Source organism: Sciurus carolinensis, chromosome 12 (genome assembly GCF_902686445.1).
Source record: "Sciurus carolinensis chromosome 12, mSciCar1.2, whole genome shotgun sequence".
In the NCBI taxonomy this organism is placed as follows: Eukaryota; Metazoa; Chordata; class Mammalia; order Rodentia; family Sciuridae; genus Sciurus; species Sciurus carolinensis.
Genome location: NC_062224.1, coordinates 82,781,667 through 82,799,362, shown reverse-complemented (window position 1 = coordinate 82,799,362; position 17,696 = coordinate 82,781,667). Strand labels below are relative to the sequence as shown.

At 36.9% G+C, this 17,696-nt stretch overlaps 1 protein-coding gene across 5 annotated transcripts in view; it reads right to left on the bottom strand.

The window, feature by feature from the left end:
- Positions 1-17,014, bottom strand: part of Rbbp5 (RB binding protein 5, histone lysine methyltransferase complex subunit) — a 39,706-nt gene extending 22,692 nt beyond the window's left edge. The window contains exons 1-3 of one of the 5 annotated variants that reach the window (XM_047520611.1): positions 16,712-17,014; positions 4,991-5,016; positions 4,024-4,196 (exon numbers count right to left, since the gene is read on the bottom strand). In XM_047520611.1, the coding sequence (XP_047376567.1) occupies positions 4,024-4,196; positions 4,991-5,016; positions 16,712-16,730 (218 nt within the window). In that variant the 5' untranslated portion in view covers positions 16,731-17,014. Of the gene's footprint in view, positions 1-4,023; positions 4,197-4,990; positions 5,017-16,449; positions 16,593-16,711 lie in introns of those variants that run through there. The other 4 variants (XM_047520610.1, XM_047520609.1, XM_047520613.1 and 1 more) reach the window with 4 other exon arrangements.
- Positions 17,015-17,696: the final 682 nt, after the last annotated feature.

The following is a 17,696-nucleotide window of genomic DNA, read 5'->3' as shown; positions in this document are numbered from 1 at the left end:
GATCAGATCTTTTAGTCTGTGGCAAAAAAGCTGACTAAAACAGACTACTACTAGTTTTGCTTCTACACCCTGCGCCATTTATTCAGTCTCTCATATGCTACTATATAACAGTTCAAGACAGCTACCATGCCTACCCAAAACTTCTCTTGGTGAAACTTCTCAAGTCCCTAATATGTTCAAATATTACACAAGAATTAAAATAATACACAAAGTGTATCCTAAATGAGGTTAAACCAAAAGAAAAACACAAAATGGTGTAACTACTAATTATAATTATGGTATCCAAACATATACACCAAAAATTAGAAAACAGTTAAACAGTTATGATGCATGTTAGGTACAATTTGGGGGTGGGGTGGTAGTGGGTAGGTAGGTATTAAACCCAGGGGCTCTTCACCACTAACCTGCATCCCAGCCCCTTTCTTTTTCTCTCTCCCTGCCCCACTCCCGTTTTTTGAGACAGGGTCTTGCTAAGTTGACAAGGTTGGCCTAGAACTTACAATTTCCCTGCCTCAGCTTCCCTAGTCACTGGGATTGCAGACATGTGCCACTATGCCCAGCTAGGCACAATTATTTAAAATGAGACAAAAAAAAAAAAAAAAAAATCCACAATACATTTAGTGGAAAAGCAGGTTACAGAATAAAAATATATAGTGTATCTCCCAATTTTGTTTAAAAACATAAATACAGATATATATTTTTTTCATATTTTAAAAAAAAGATGTAACTACATCTTAGAGATAAAAGATATATATTCTGGGGCTAGTGGTACAGCACTTGCCTAGCATGTCCAAGGCACTAGGTCTGATCCCCAGCACTGCAAAAAATGTCCAAAACAAATGTAAAGGCATATTCCATACCATTTAAAAGTGGTTACCCCAAAGAGTAGACAAAGGGCTTTCATTTTTTTACACACTTATATATTGTTTGATCTTTAAAAAAAAAAAAAAAAAATTTTCCCCCAGTACTGTAAACTGAAGCCAGAGGACACTCTACCACTGAGTAACACCCCAGCTATTTTTTTTTTTTAAACAGGATGTTTTATTTTGAGACAGGATCTCACTAAGTTACCCAGGCTAGTCTCAAAATGAAATACTTCTGCCTCAGCCTCCCGAGTGGGATTACAGGCATGCAACACTATATCTAGTTTTAAAAAAATGGGGAGGGAGGGGTGCTGGGGGTTGAAACCAGGGGTGGAACTTTACCACTGAGTTATATCCCCAGTCCTTTTTATTTTTTTGAGACAGGGTCTCACTAGGTTACTTACGGCCTCACTAAAATGCTGAGGCTGGCCTTAAACTTGACATCCTCCTGCCTCAGTCTCCAGAGACACTGGGATTATGGGTGTGTACCACCACACCTGGCTAAAAACATTTTTTAAATAATAAAATATGGGTTTTGGTTTTTAAAAGTTAAAAATGTCAAGGAAGGGGAGAAAAATCTACCAATGTTTGTGCTGACTGACCAAATAATTATAGACCAAATACTTATTAAGCATCTCCACTAAGCTCCATTCATCCAACAAGTATCTGAATGCCTACTACATACTAGATGCAAAGCCAGAAGCTAGGAATATAGTAACAGATATGGTTTATACATTCACAGCACTATCATCTTCCAGGGAAGATACTCATAAAACAAATCTGCAATAAAACCTCAAGAATATAACAAAAGACATGCAACCATGATCTCAAACTCATTCTCTCTCAGATCTGAAATTATTGAATATCATTACCCATCTCAGAAATGAAGACCATCTTAACTTCTCCACTTCACTCATGCCCCTCATTGTAATTAATGAAGAAAACCTCATTTCCACCTTTTCTCCTATTTGTTTCAGTTAGTTCCATTTCCCAATTCCTCCACATCTTTATCACCTCTTACCTCGATCACTGCAGTTCTATTGTCATTCACAATCCCCTTTGATCTCTTTTCCACATGTTGCTCTAGAGAGCTTCTAAAATAAAAGCTCATCAAGTCACTTTCCCTGCCTAAAATCTTTTAATGACTTCACAGTACCAAGATAAAGTTCAAATTCACGAATATGGCACACAAGGCTTTCTATGAGTATCTCAACCTACCCTGCTTGCGATATCTCCCACAGCACCATCCAGCTATCCTGAAATACCTGTACTTTCCATCTTATGCTTGTTTAGGCTGATATGCAGTGCCCTCTGCTTGGAATGCACCTGGCAAATACTTATTCACACTACAAGAATGAGCTAGAAATCATTTCATCTATGAAGCCTTTTCTGACCATTGCTCTCCATGGGTACAACTGACATTTCTTTCTCTTGTACCTCTGCCTCCACTAAATTTCAAATACAGTTCACATACAGGACCTATTAAACTTTATTACATGTACCTGTCTGCACATTCACTTCCCTCTAATAATCAAGAATTTTTCCTCTGGGTTCAATCCTCAGCATGTCAAAAATAAATAAAAAATAAAAAAATACTACTCATTTGTTCTGGGGTTCCCAATGCCAAACATAATACCTGGGGCATAAATGTTTGCTCAATGAATGACTATATGACAGAAAAACTTTATGGACAATCACATTCACTACACATTATGTAACAGGGAAAAAAAAAAAAGAAAGTTATAACATTTATAACATGCAAGGCCTTGGGTTTGATTTTCAGCACTATAAAAAAGGAAAAAAAAATTACTTTAACTGTCAGAATATATATAGCCATAAAAAAGTTTTTAAGTAGGAAAATGTTTAGATAGTGTTAGGGAGAAAAAAAAAAGCAAAATACAAAATAAATTTTGGCATAATTATAAACTCTTTCTAAAAAACTGTATGTAAAACTTATGAAAACATTTATAGAAGTAATATCTGGATGACAGGACCAAGGGGAACAGTAGTTCTATTTTGTTTTATTTTCTACAATTTTCTAAAGTGATGAATACATATTACTACATAATTAAATGTACACATAGTTTAATAAGTAGGAGTTCCACAATTAGATTGTGATGATAGTTGTGCAACTTTGAAAATAAAAATCCAGTGAATTGTACACTTAAACTGGGTGAATTTTGTTATATAAATCACATCTGTCCTACTAATACTGTTAAAAATATATGAATTTAAATCTTTATTGCAAGAACACAACAGCAAGAATGAAATGCAAAGGAGTTGGAGGGGACCTAAACAGATCATCTAGGCCAGGCCATTTTGTAAATCAAAATTTGGCCCAATCTCCAGTTCATTAGTGGCCAAACCCAGATCAGTATTCAAGTTAATTCCCAAGTCAGTACTTCCTCCATTCAGACAACAGGAAATAGTTATAATTTAAATACCCTTGATCTGATTAAGTGCTTTTAATGGTACCAAATTCATTTAAAAAAAACAATTTCAGCCCCAAAATAAAATTTTCTGACATGAATAAAGTAAATACAGAGAGTAAGAGTGAAGTCAATGGGATTTTATATAACAGATTTCAGTTCAATGTATTTGATAATAAGCTTTATTTACTATATTATATATCAATGAAGGCACAGGCATGCTTATGATTGCTAAAACTGGTGGAATTCAAGAACTCAGACTTGCAAGTTGAACTGGATAACTTCCAAGCTTCTCTCCTAACAATTTATTTTAAATAAAAGGTCACTATAACGATTATACTACAGATACAAGATCTCATTCCAGTAATGTAATATTCCCAAAGGAACCTGATTAAAAAAAAAAAAAAAAAAATCCCTATTATAGTGAATTTCTCCCTATAAAGGTACTTTTTAAGGACAATATGGGATCAGGGTCTGTACAGACTAAGAGAAAATCGTATCAGTAATGACTGATTATTTAAAACTTTAAATACTAAAATACCTATGTTGAAATTGGCAGATAAATAGTCACCATTCATTCCTCTATCTTAACTCATATTTAACATATTAATCTAAAAATTCCTAGGGGTATATCTCAGTAGCAGAGTACTTGTCTAGAAAGTGCAAGGCCCTGGGGTTTGGTCCCTAACACCACGAAAAAAAAAATTAAATTAAAAATAAAAATTCCTTACCATAAAGAACAGACCGGATGAATGTGTGCACTAATTATTTTAGCAATGCCTCTTGTCAAGAAATCCCAGATGACAATTCGGCCATCATTACAGCCAACTGCAAGCAATGTACCCCACCTATTAAAGGTGCAAGTCAGGGCCATGCTGATGCAATCCAAAGTTCCATCAGCTTCCTAAAATTAAAACAAATATAGAAATATAGACAATAATGGCCAGGTATCTATATTATTTCTTAAAGGCTTTCTGCCATTTATGACATTTCTCTTGAATTTAAATAATAATGCATATGGAAATAGTCTCTATATGTCTTCTTATACCTTTCAAGTAGGCAAAATGAAGAAATAGCTATAAAAGCTAACCAAGAATTTTTGGAAACAAATGTGATCAATCCCTTATATACCACTATAACTGTACAAACTTTCTGGAAGTCAAATGGGCAAAACCTAACAAAAGTCACTGAGTCATACCTGTTGACCCTTTAAGAATTAAAACAACAACAACAGAAAAAAAGAAAACAAATACGTAATAGCCTATGTATGCAACATTAGGGAAATCAAACAAATTATTTTATATCAGTATCAAGCCACTTAAAATAACCACAATAGCTATATCGAGACATATTTAAGTACTGTAAAAGAACACTGATACATATTGATTATTACTATGTAAAAACATTGATCAAAACTTTAAAAGCACACAGGGGGAAAAATGTACGTACAGGTGATGGGAAAAAACCTCAATTAAAATTGTCTGCTTTTTTTTACTTAAAGGCAAATGACAAGATTTACAACATTATGTTGAGATTTTTAGCTAATATTACCTATCTATTTACCCCCTACACAAAGTTAAACATCTACATCTAATTCCTTATCATACCAAAAGATCTATCACAATGTTACTTTGTCAACCAACATAATCATTACATAGTCACCGTGTTCCTAAAACTATGACAAAACTATACTCTTACCTCCGGATAGTTCTGCCCAAAGGACTCTGCAACAAAGCAAAGAAAGAGAGTTGATGGAACATGTGCCACACACAAGGATCATACAGCTCATGAACAGTGCAGAGCAGTGGTTAGCCAAGTGGAGGGGGGACTGTTGCCCTTTCAGGACTCCATGAGGTCACACCTATTTTCATTATCATGCACAGATGGCATCTGCCTTCTTTACTCTCATTATCTCCTAAGTATGCAGATGAGTTTTCCTGAGGCTATATGACCTGTGACATTTCAACAAAGTGAATGCAGAAGCAGATGTGAGAATCCAGCCAACTTCTTCTTAGGAAAAACATTAAAGAGAAAATACATAACATGCCATTCTTATTAAATACTTTTTGTTTTCAAAAACAAAAGTCATAAAAAAATCTCAAGTTATTATAGTTATTTTTAAGTAATAAGCTTTAAAATGTTTTAATTTCTAAATTAGTAAACATCAGTAGATATCGCATATAAATAAAAGCATCTTCGGGGATCCTCAATTTTCTTTCTTCCTTCCTCCCTCCCTTTTTTCTTTTGTTGTGGTGCTGAGGATTGAATCAGAGCCTACACTAGTGCTAAACAAGGGCTCTGTGACTGAGCTACACCCCCAGTCTTTTTTATTTTATTTTGAAACAGGGTCTCACTAACTTGACCGGGCTGGCCTTGAAGGTGTCATCCTACTGCCCAGTCTCCCAAGTAGCTGGGATTATAGGTCTGTGCCACCATGCCCAGCTGGGGTATCTTCAATTTTTTAACATATAAAGAGACCCTAAGATCAAAAAGTTTGAGGTTGGGCTGGGGAGATAGCTCAGTTGGTAAAGTGCTTGCCTTGTAAGCACAAGGCCACGGGTTTGATTCCCAGCACCACAAAAAAAAAAAAAAAAAAAAGTTTGAGGCATGATGATATGTCCAGGTCTAACACAATCTTTCCCCACCACATTCTGCAGGCTTTTCATAATTTATTTCCATATTTACTAATATGAAGGGCAAGGAAGGCAAGAACCAAATCAAATCAGTCAAATTATCTTAAGCCCCAACTACTCTCTGAAATCGTTTCAGTAGAGCGCAGTGGAGCATGCCTGTAATGCCAGTGGCTGGGGAGGCTGAAGCAGGAGGATGGAGAGTTCAAAGCCAGCCTCAGCAACTTATCAAGGACCTAAGCAACTAAGCAAGACCCTATCTCTAAATAAAATATAAAAAAGGGCTGGGGATGTGGCTCAGTGCTTAAGCATCCCTTAGTTCAATCCCCAGTACCAAAAAAAAAAAAAAAAAAGACAGCAATCAGTAGGGTTCACTCCTTTTCCTGGCTAATACAGTATTTACCCCCTTTTCCATGGTCCAAATCCATGGTCCAAAAAATTTAATGGAAAATTCTGAAAATGATTTCTAAATTTAAACTACACACTGTTTTAGGTAGCATGATAAAATCTTGCACCATTCCACTCCATTCTGCCTGACCAGAGGTGAACCATCCCTTTGTCCAAAGTATCTACAATATATACATTGCCCACCCATTAGTCACTTAGTAGCCATCTTTGATATCAAATAATTAAGTATCACAGTGCCTGTGCTCAAGTAACATTCATTTTACTTAAATAATGACCTCAAAGTACCATTTTTATGTATACAGGTATAGGAAAAAAAATCACAGTACATACAGGGTTTGATACTATCAGCAATTTCAAAAATCTGCTGGAGCTCTTGGAATATATCCAACCTCCCCCTGCCTCACTACTGATAAGGGGTGACTACTGTAAAAGCATTTAGGTTGTAACATAATTTGGTAGCTGATTAAACATGTAATTCTCTGTATTCATTTCTTATATAAATAATGCTTTGGTACAGACATTACTCTATACATTCTGCTATGTTAATTTGGTATTTGTACGCTAGTAATGTACATTTTGGGCTACTGTGATGGTATGATATTATCTACTTATCAGAAGTCTAATTTTGGCAGCAGCCCTATCTTTGTGTTTATGTATGTAATTTCCAAAAGATTTTATTATGGTAGCTCTTTTACAGTATATTCTGAGAACTATATGTGCAAGGAAATTGTTTCACATGTAGGGTATCCACATAAAATTTCATTTTATTTTTTTTATTGTAAACAAATGGGGTACAACTTCTTTCTCTGGTTGTACATGAAGTAGAGGCATACCATTTGTGTAATCATACCTTTACATAGGGTAATGGTGTTTGATTCATTCTGTTATTTTTTCCTTCCCCCCAAAATTTCATTTAAAAAAGACAGGTACTTCTTTAAATAAAGTTTGAAAACCATCTTTATTACATTTTTGTCCTTTATAAAAAATAATAGAAAATTAGCCAGTACAATGCACTCCCAGCAACTTGGGAGACTGAGGCAGGAAGATTCCAAGTTTGAGGCCAGGCTGGGCAATTTAAACAAGACCCATCTCAAAATAAAGAATAAAAAGGACTAGGGATGTAACTTGATGGTAAAGCACCCCTGGGGTCAATCTCTAGTACAAAGAAAAAACAAAAAAACAAAAAACAAAAAAAAGAAAAGAAAAAACGAAAAACCACAAAACAGAAAAATCTAAAAGTGAAAAAACAAAAATACGTACAAAATATACATAAATATATGTAAATATATATAAACATGGGCCCTACAGTTGAGAAAATGAAACACAAAAATACCAGAAAAGGTAAAAACATTTATCTTCTTTGTAATGGCCTTCAAGTGGAAATCATAAAAGGAATAAAAGAAAATGCTGAAATCATATTAAGATGTATTTTTCTGAATGTTTTTAGTTATTTAAGTAAAACATTAGAAATGCATGATTTCAAAATGATGATTTTCCTTCAACCCACTTACCAAAGTAAAACTTCATTTTTACATGCTTATACATTCAAATATTTAGCTTTTTCATAAAAAAAAAAATAGCACACATTATTATGTGACTGGCTGCTTCATGTTTCTTTACAAATTGATAATAAAGAATATATTCACATGGTTCAGAAACAAATAAAAAGGAGTATTTATTTAACTATTAAAAACAAAATTAAAAAAAAAAACAAAGTACTCAGGAAGGAGCAGGGTGTGACTTGCTGTGCTGGGAGAAGGGAAAGCTGCACATAAGGTTCTGAGAGAATCCAGAATCCAGGAACCATTTAATAGTCAATTTTAACACAGATGATCTGTTTTTGCTTTTATGATTTGAGACCAGTTCCTCCCCCCCCTTTTTTTGGGAGGGATCATTCTAGTTATCAGAATTATAATAAGGAGTTTTAAAAGAAAACAAAGACCTAGTGACACATAAAAAAGACTAAGTTAGTCTGGGGCACTTAGGTTGAAGGGTGTACAGGATGACAGGCCATTTCCTCAAGAATGCTCAAAACCACTTTTATATTCCCCATCCTTCCATCATCTACCATGTGGTATTATAATTAGATTAACTATGCTTGGTTTTAAAGACCATGAAGGTGAGAAAAGATGCCCAGAGATATGCATGCCAATCAGTGGTCAATTAAACTGTAAGGGAAATTTACCTGCATAATACTTGATAATTCAAAAAACATGGGCTGGGGAGATAGTTCAGCTGGGCTGGGGAGATAGCTCAGCTGGTAGAGTGCTTGCTTTGCAAGCACTAGGCCCTGAGTTCGATCCCCAGTACCGCAAAAAAAAAAAAAAAAAAAGAGTGACTTTTATAGCAAAATGCATATTTCCAAAATTGATTACAAAAGAAAAATCTGACTGGATTAATGAATAAAGAACACACTAAAGCCTGAAGAGGCAGTGTATGCCTGTAATCACAGCTACTCAGGAGGTTGAGGGAGTAGAATCACAAGAAAAAGGACAGACTGAGCAGCTTGGTGAGAACCTCTCTCAAAAAGAAAAAATTAAAAGGGCTGAGAATGCAGTTCAAAGGTAGAGCACCCTGGGTTCAATCCCCCATGCCAAAAAGAATGAAGGAAGGAGAAAGTAAAAAGAATTCCAGATAAATTTAATAAAAATTTTCAAATAAAATCTTAGAAGAAAAATTAGGAGACCACATATATAGGGTAGACTAGGGAAAACCTTAAACAAAAGCTCTAAAAGAAAAAAGAAAATTCAGTCATATAAAAATTAGAACATTTTGCATGGCAAAAGTTTCAATAAGAGGTCAAAAGATTTTTAAAAATTTGAAAATCAAGTAACACAGATAACTAAACTAGATTAACTAGATTATAAAGAAATGTTTATACATTGATAAGTACAGAAAACCAGAAAAAAAACAGTATAAGAATAAACAAGTCAGAGAAGGGGAAAAAAAAAAAAAACCCTCCAAACAAAGGAAAACAAGATAAAACGCAGAGAAATGCAGCCAAATTAAAATGTCACTTTCATGCATGGACAGGGAATTTTTAAGAAAGCAACAAAAGGAATATCTTCATGTACTGCCTATAAAAATGAGAACTGCATAGTCATTTAGGGGAAAAAATCCTACAGCATCCATTAAAGCCAAAAATGTAATCTTCCTGTCAACAAACCTAAAATTGGAAATCTATCATAGATAAAAACAAACTAGAGGAACTTGTACAGATATTTAATGCATTGTTCTTGGTGAGAAAAAAAGAAAACCCCCAAAAACTATAAACAAGACAAATGTCTTTTTTTTTTTCTTATTAGTGTTGTTTGTTTTTGAGGTACTAAGGATTGAACCCAGGACATCAAGCATGTAAGGCAAATGCTATACTACTGAACTACATTCTCACGCTGGTAAATGTTTATTCATAATGGGATGGTTGAATAAATTATTTCACACTCAAATATAGCTGAACTACACTTTCAGAAATTCCCATTACTGTTAATGAGAACAAAAAGATATAACGCATATATAATAAGATCTCATTTTTTTGTAAATGTATATTTGCACAGCCAAGTGTGGTGGCCCATGCCTGTAATCCTAGTGGTTCATGAAGCTGAGGCAGGAGGATTCCAAGTTCAAAGCCAGCTTCAGTAACTCAGCAAGACCCTGTTTCAAAATAATAAATAAAAAGGACTGGAAACATGGCTTAGTGGTTAATGCCCCTGGGTTCAATCTCCAGTACAAAAAAAAAAGTGTACATGGATAAACAAAATCATGAGCATAGAGGTATATGTGATTATCAGCAAAGGGAGGAGACAAGGGAGGAAAAAAAAAGCATTTCTTAAAAAAAAAATACATTTATAGGCTGGGGCTCTAGCTCAGTGGCAGAGTACTTGCCTAGCACATTTGAGGCACTGGGTTCAATCCTTAGCACTATGTAAAAATAAATAAACAAAATAGAGGTATTTGTTCACATATAACAGTAACAAAATTTTTTAAGGACTGGGGTTTTAGCTCAGTGGTAGAGTGCTTGCCTAGTTCATGTGAGGCCCTGGGTTCAATCCTCAGCACCACATAAAAATAAATAAATAAATAAAGGTATTGTGTTCATCTACAACTGAAAAATAATTTTTAAATTTTTTTAAAAAAATGCATTTATATGGGTTGGGGATATAGCTCAGTTAGTACAAGGCCCTGGGTTCAATCCCCAACACACACACAAAAAAAATTTATAATTAGTTAAAATGATGTATCATATGAGTATGCATGTTATGCACTATAAACTGCAAGATCTATTATCTCCTAATACACAGAAATACCATCTTATAGTTAGATAAAAAGCAAGTTATAAACAATGTGTCTAAAAAGGTTTTAGCTGAGTACAGCATTTTGCACCTGTAGTCCTGGATACTCGGGAGGCTAAAATAGGAGGATCACTTGAGCCCAAGAGTTCAAGACCAGTCTGGGCAACACAATAAGACCCCCTACTTCAAGGGGAAAAAAGGTTCTACCTTCAGAAAAAAGCAAAAACAACGTCTTTACAATTTATATGTAAATACGTTTATATGAGCAAGGAAAAATGTATAAAAAAACATTTATTTGGGGGGCAGATGATTTTTCCAGTATGTATATTTGTATTATTTCTACTATTTTTATAAATATGCACTACTATACTTGTTAATTTGGAAAACATCAATGAAATGACATTAATAGGTCAAAACCCATGGGTTTTCCAGACACAAACTCCTGCTGGTTCATCACGTCTTTGTAGTGCTCAAACCTCCATTTGTTACTAATAGCTAACCACTTATTACATGTTTATGTACCATATCCTAAGCTAGAACTTCTATATTTTATCTTAGTCCTTCAATTCACTATTAAATGGTAAGTATTACTATGCCCCCATTTTATAAAAGAAGAAAGGCACAAAAAGGTAAGTCAGTTCTCAAGTTCCCACAGTTAAAAACTGGTAAAGTGATCTGATCAAGAAATTGTACTTTTAACTACATTGTAACTACACTAAAAAGACTCTAGATTCTTGCCTGAATTCAACCCCTAGGCTTGCAAAACATACCTGCCTTCTATTGAAAGTCAACACTTGTCCACCTCCTTTCAGCCTATCTTCCTTTCTGTTCAAATACAAGACCATCAACAATGATATCTGTATAAGCTTCCTCAGGGACAAGGAATGTAACTTGCCAAGCAATATGACCTAAGTGAACTACCTAAAATCTTGACCTACTGAGGGCTTTTCTTGGCAACAATCAATGTTCACTTTATTCTAAAAATTAATCCTTTTGCCTAGAAACAAAAGAAAAATAAGAATTTAAACATTACATTTATCCCTTGCCTTATAAAGGTCATAGGAAGCACACAAAAGGTATTTGTCTGAATGTTAAATGAATAACTCTGGTACTATACCATACACCCCAAGACATCCTTGTTCTTCATACTCTTCAAAATACTGAAAACCCTTTCTTACGACCTCATTTTTCAATCTTGGCTCTCAATCACATTTGCTTTCCTACCGCTATTCTTAAAAGCCTGGCATTCCCATATGTCCACCTTTAGCTTTGCCCCTCTTTGGTACACACCATTCTGGAATCTGAGTTAAGACAGCTTTCAGGGCAATCACATAGCTTCTTCAAGTACCTCTTCAGCTCTTCCCTTATTTCCTGTTAGGATTCTTTCTCCAAACTGCCTTGTGGTTTTCTAGGTCTCTCAAGTTTTTTTCCTTCATCACATGTATCACATGCATCTCCTTCAAGTTTCAATTGTCACAGACTCTAAAATTTCATGGACCTTTTCTCCCAACAGTTTTTTTTCTTTTTTTCTTTTTTTTTTTTTTTCCCACACCTACAAACCAGTTCCTCCCTATTGCATTAGTTTAGGACCAGAACAGCAGTTTCCATTCTGCTTCCTCTAACAAGTGATGGGTCTATCAGTAATTCTTTTGGAGAAATGCAACTTGCAGGTATATAGATAATTGATACTGAAGTACGAATTGAAGAAATTAAAAAAAAAAAAGTAGAAAGAAGACATAAAGGAAGGCAAAGAAACATAATTTTAATCTGAGGTTACACATACCTTTCCAGGCTTGTCACTCCCCAGCCAGTCTCTTTCCCACACCTATCACTCCCAAATTTCTGGGAAATCTGTAAATCTTAAAAGTTAACCATAAAGTTTTTCACTTATGATAATTATCTTGTGCACTGTTAATTAGCCCACCAATAAACAAATTAAGTAGAGAGAACTATGACATTTTAAGAAACTTATGACTTAAGGGACTTTCCAGTGTTATCTACCCATCAGATGATGGAGTTCACATCAGCCTAAGAATAACCAGATTGATGTCATCTTCACATACCTCCCCATGCCCATCCCTCATCAAGTTTCCTTTAAAAGAGGAACCAGGAACTCCCCCAAACACATCTCTCACTAGAGATGGCCTGCATTCTCCCTTGAATACATCCTCCTTACTCTCCTAAATGAATGAATCTCTGTGCCTCTACTGACATGTTCGTCAAGGATCCCATAGGTCTTCAAGTGAGTTTTCCTTTTTCTCCGAAACTCTCCGAGACTGGACCCCAGAGACATCTCCTCTCCCATGACAATCCCACTGTACCCTCATCCCAACGCTATAATTGCTACATTTCCCTGGCTCCAGTTTTGCCTCCCTCAGTCAATCTTTCACAAAGCTGCTGGAGCTGACTTTTTAAACCCCAGATCACATCACTCACCTGCTTAAAAACCTTTCTTGCTAAACAGTGTACAAAACTCCTAAACATAATTTTTAAAAGTAATTTCATTTTGACTACAACCAGTATTTTCCAATTTATCTCTGGCTAATTCCCTATCCACTGGCATCTAAAAAAGAACCTCAATTAACTCACCCTGAGCAGCAGCTGCAAACTAGTATTTCCTAAACATAATGTACACATCATGCTTGGAAGGTTTGTTTACCCCTGCAGTGTCTTCACAGGAAGTCACCTTCTCCAAATCCTCCCTCTGGAAAATTCTATTTCATCCATTTTGGATGTTTGCTTTGTTTTGTGGTACTGGGGATCAAACCCAGGGCTGAGCACGTACCAGACAAGCACACCACCTCTGAGCTACAGCCCTAGCTCCCTACCCCATCTTTAATGTCTAATTGGCACTTCCTCTATTAACATCTTCCCAAATCCTATAGTCAGTTTCATCAACAATGTAGAATTAACTGCTCGGCTGCTGGATTCTCCTAATAGATAAATTTGTTAGGATTCCCTATTATACAGTTACCTGTTTAAGCTTGTCTCTTCTTTTAGTTCTAGTTGTTTATCCAAGGAAAAGACAATATCTCATTTCAATGTTTCTCAAATCATAGGATTCAATCCACCATAAATGGGAAAATCAATTTAGTGAATTACAATAAATTAATAGATTAGAAGAGGAAATATCAAAAGACACTGAGCATAACAAGGATTATATAAAATTTTTTAAAGTTTTTTTGTTGCTTTGTGTTTTTTTTAGATATTGACGGATGTTTATTTTATTCATTTATTTATATGTGGTGCTGAGAATCAAACCCAGTGCCTCATGCATGCTGGGCAAATGCTCTACCACTAAGCCACAACTCCAACCCAGAATACATATAATTTTGAAAGTTACATGTGTATGTGTACATAATGGGCTGAGATAGAAAATGTATTTCTTACTTTGAGTTGTGGTACAAGAGTTTGAAAAACTGTCTTATTAACTTTGTATCTCCAATGCATACTTCTTGATAACACAGCAGGGGCTCAAAGTGGTTGCAAAAGTAAAGTTAGTATCATGCCTAAGGTCCATGTGAGTGGCCACATTAGGAACACACTGCTGGGCATACTTTCACATGACTGTAATCCCCCAGACTCACAGGCTAAGGCAGAAGGATCATAAGTTCAAGATCAGTCTAGCAACACAATAAGACCTTATCTCAAAAATAAAAAATAAAAAGGGGTGGGAATGTAGCTCAATGGTAAAGCACCCCTGGGTTCACTCCCTAGTACCACCAAAAAAGAAGCACACATTACCAGTTCCTTTATCTGATCAGCTGTCCTTTAGTGCTCCCACAAGCACATCACTGTTTCTTTCTCCCTCTTATATGTATGCATTAATCTTCTGGCTTTAAATCTGAGTCATTTCTACAGGATTTTAGCTTTTGGACACATACTTCATTTAAATTGTCTAACCTCTCAATGCCATTTCCAGGCTTGGAGTGTAGTTCAGTGGCACAGTATGTGCTTAGTATGCATGAAGCCCTGGGTTCAATCCCCAGCACCAAAACAACCCAAAAACAAAAATCCCTTCTCATGACCCAACTTCCTCTTTCAAAGAACTAACCTATACCTTTCCTTCATCCTTTACTTTTTAAAAATAAGGATCAACCCCCTCCATCTATTTTATCTCCCGCTTTCTTAAAAATCATTATAATCTGCCATCAGCTCAGGTTACTGAGGAGCTCAAGCTGCCTAAGAACTAAATGGAGCAGCCCTTCCTCAGCTGTCAGCCTCGACGGCTCTACAACTGGCTTCTACGGGAAGGCATCACACTAACCTGTTTTCTACCTCTATCTGGAAAAATGTAAGGAAGGCATTTGAAAAGGTGCCTAGCTGATACTAAGTACTAAACAACTGGTACTTAATTTATTACCATTTATTTTTTCTCTTGCCCCAATTATACAAGCGTTTGTCCTTGGCAATTTTCTGCCCCTCCCACTTCCGCCCTTAGTCAAGTCACCTACTCACAAGATTTCAATTAGCCCACCTATGACAATTATAACTCTCTCATAAATCCAAACCCGTCTCCTGAATGCTAGGTACACACTCAACATAATTCAAGTTCTCTTTTCCAAACATCATTAAATTTTATCAATAGCACCACTATTTGCTCCCATTATTTTTCATTTCACTCTCTTCCTCACCACCACTATATGCAAGTAATTCTCAAATTCTGTCCCTTCCTCCTCACTGCAATTTCTCTCCATTTCCTAATCCAGGCCTTCCTTATCATTCACCTACCGCAGGCCACCAAAAGGATTTTATACCCCACTCACACTCAACTACACATTACTGTCAGATAAAACCTTGCAAATCAGAGATGCAAGTGAGTTATTTACCAGGTCAAAACCCTTCAATGGACCTACCCCCCCTTCTTTAAAAAGCACAAACTTTTCAGCTTGGCATTGAAGAGTGCCATAAAACAGATGACATGAACTCCACCTCCTGGCCTTCTCTTTAACACAGCACCCACATCCTGGCCAAACAGGAAAATTCTTTAGTTCTGCTCTCACTGATATCCTGACTCAAATATATTCCATGTAAGCATTCGCCCCACATCTTCAAACTTAGTCTGTCAATATTTTATCACCCTTAAACATCCACTCCAATGCCTCTGGGTTTTTCAGAGTTTGTTTCTCCTGAAGTCTTAGTTCCCCTGTCCCACAGATATTAACTCCTTCAAAAATGTTCTTAGCACTTGTTAATGACTTGCAGAGGCCTATGTTCTGCAGTACAGTATGTCTATTTACATTATCACCCTAAACCCCACACTTAAAAATTTCTCCTTAAAGGCAAAGACCATTTCTTATCTTTGTAATCCTTTGGTCAGCACGTATTCTAAATCCTTCTTTTCTTAAGAGAAACCTAACCAATAAAGGCACCAAGTCATGTAGGAGTTCCCACAAACCTCAGACACCCTAGGCTGCCATGCTAAACATTACATAATGAAACTTAAGTTAGGGGTTGGGAGGAAATGTCTCAAAGAGAAGGTAACATAAATCAACTGCCTCTGTTTTCACATTTCAGTACTGTACACACCATCCATGGTAGCTAGGATCTTAAATTGGAGGTCAAGATAACTGGATTCCGGTGCCAACTGTCCCACTTACTTGCTTAGTGCCTAGTCATGACCCTCTGAACCTTTTTTCCCAAAGCTGTTCGATGAGATACTTTTAAGTTCCCCCAGTTCCCTTCTTAGACATTCCGTGTTTCTACGAAATGATTTAATCTGTCCAGACACTCAATCCCGACAGGTCTTTAAACCTTCTCCCCACTCCTCACTTCCTCAGAGTCCATCTCCGACAACTACAGTTCTGCCTGCTTTGAGCTACTTAAGCACCTGCGATCTCTGTAATCAGAGTTGAGTCAAAAAGTGTCCTTATCGCTCCACAACTGATCTGAAACTGGCTTCGCAAAGGCAATGCAGAGTCTATTCCGGCAGCAGCTGAACTTCCCGCGGTTACTGCAGCTCGGTACCATGAGAGCCCAAAGATCCATCGCAGAACAGTGTCCCTAGGTTGCAGCCTGAGTCCCCTCCCGCTCGGGTTCCCTCCTTTCCGGTACCAAAGGGTTCCCTAAGACGCAGTCATGGCCCTCCTCACCCAGCAACTCGAGGTTCATCCCTGCGGTCTCCGGCCGCCCGGTCTCGGCTCCGGCAACAACTCCTTCTCCCCAGTCCGCTTCTAAGACCCGCGTCTAAGTGCCGGGCGCCGCAAATAGCCAGGCGCAAGCTCTGGAGACTTTCTGACTTAGAAGGCCCCGCGGCTTCCGCTTTCCTCCCCCGCCTTCCTTCTTGGTTTCGAGTGGCTGTCTATATATATGCCTAAACAAACAGAAGAATAAACTCTCTTGGAACCAACTAATTACTACCTTTTTAAGGCATAAAACGTAATATTAACTCAGTACTTTAAAAAGTTTTAAATATTAAGGCTTTTCTCCTCGGGACTACGTAGTTAAACTAGAAATTTCGGGCAGAGAGTTAACCTACTCCTTGCTATGTTGTGTGTTCTGCGGTCTTGTCCGGGTAGGCTACCTCAGACGCCGCCAGAAAGGTTCCGGATAGGTCCTACTCGCGTAGGAAAGCGGGAAAGGTCGGCCCCTAGTGCCGGCGAGTTGGAGCTCCACTGATATCAAGGCACTCACCCTGTATGTAAAACAGTTACCATGTAGCTGATTCATTTTCGTGAAAATTATATCACACTTGTAAAGATATGCCGTTGATCTCACAGGTACGATGGCATTTGTTAGGCCTTTACCTAAGTTTTTACTTGGGACCCAGAATTGACTTGGACACTACGAAAAAGAATTGGAGAAATGGACCGAGTTCCCCGGGAGAGGTCAATCAGACAACGGCGAAGATATACACACAGCAATTAGAGAAGGCTCGCTAATGGTAACTGAGCGGGCCGGGACAGTTCATGTGAACAATTTCCGACTGTAGATGCTGTGACCTTTTACAAAAAGCAAAGAACCCGGCTCGGTAGCACACACATGTATTCCCAGAGATTCGGGAGAACAGGCAGGAGGATCAAAAGTTCAAAGCCAGCCTCAGCAATTTAGCGAGGCCCTCTCAAAATTAAAAATTAA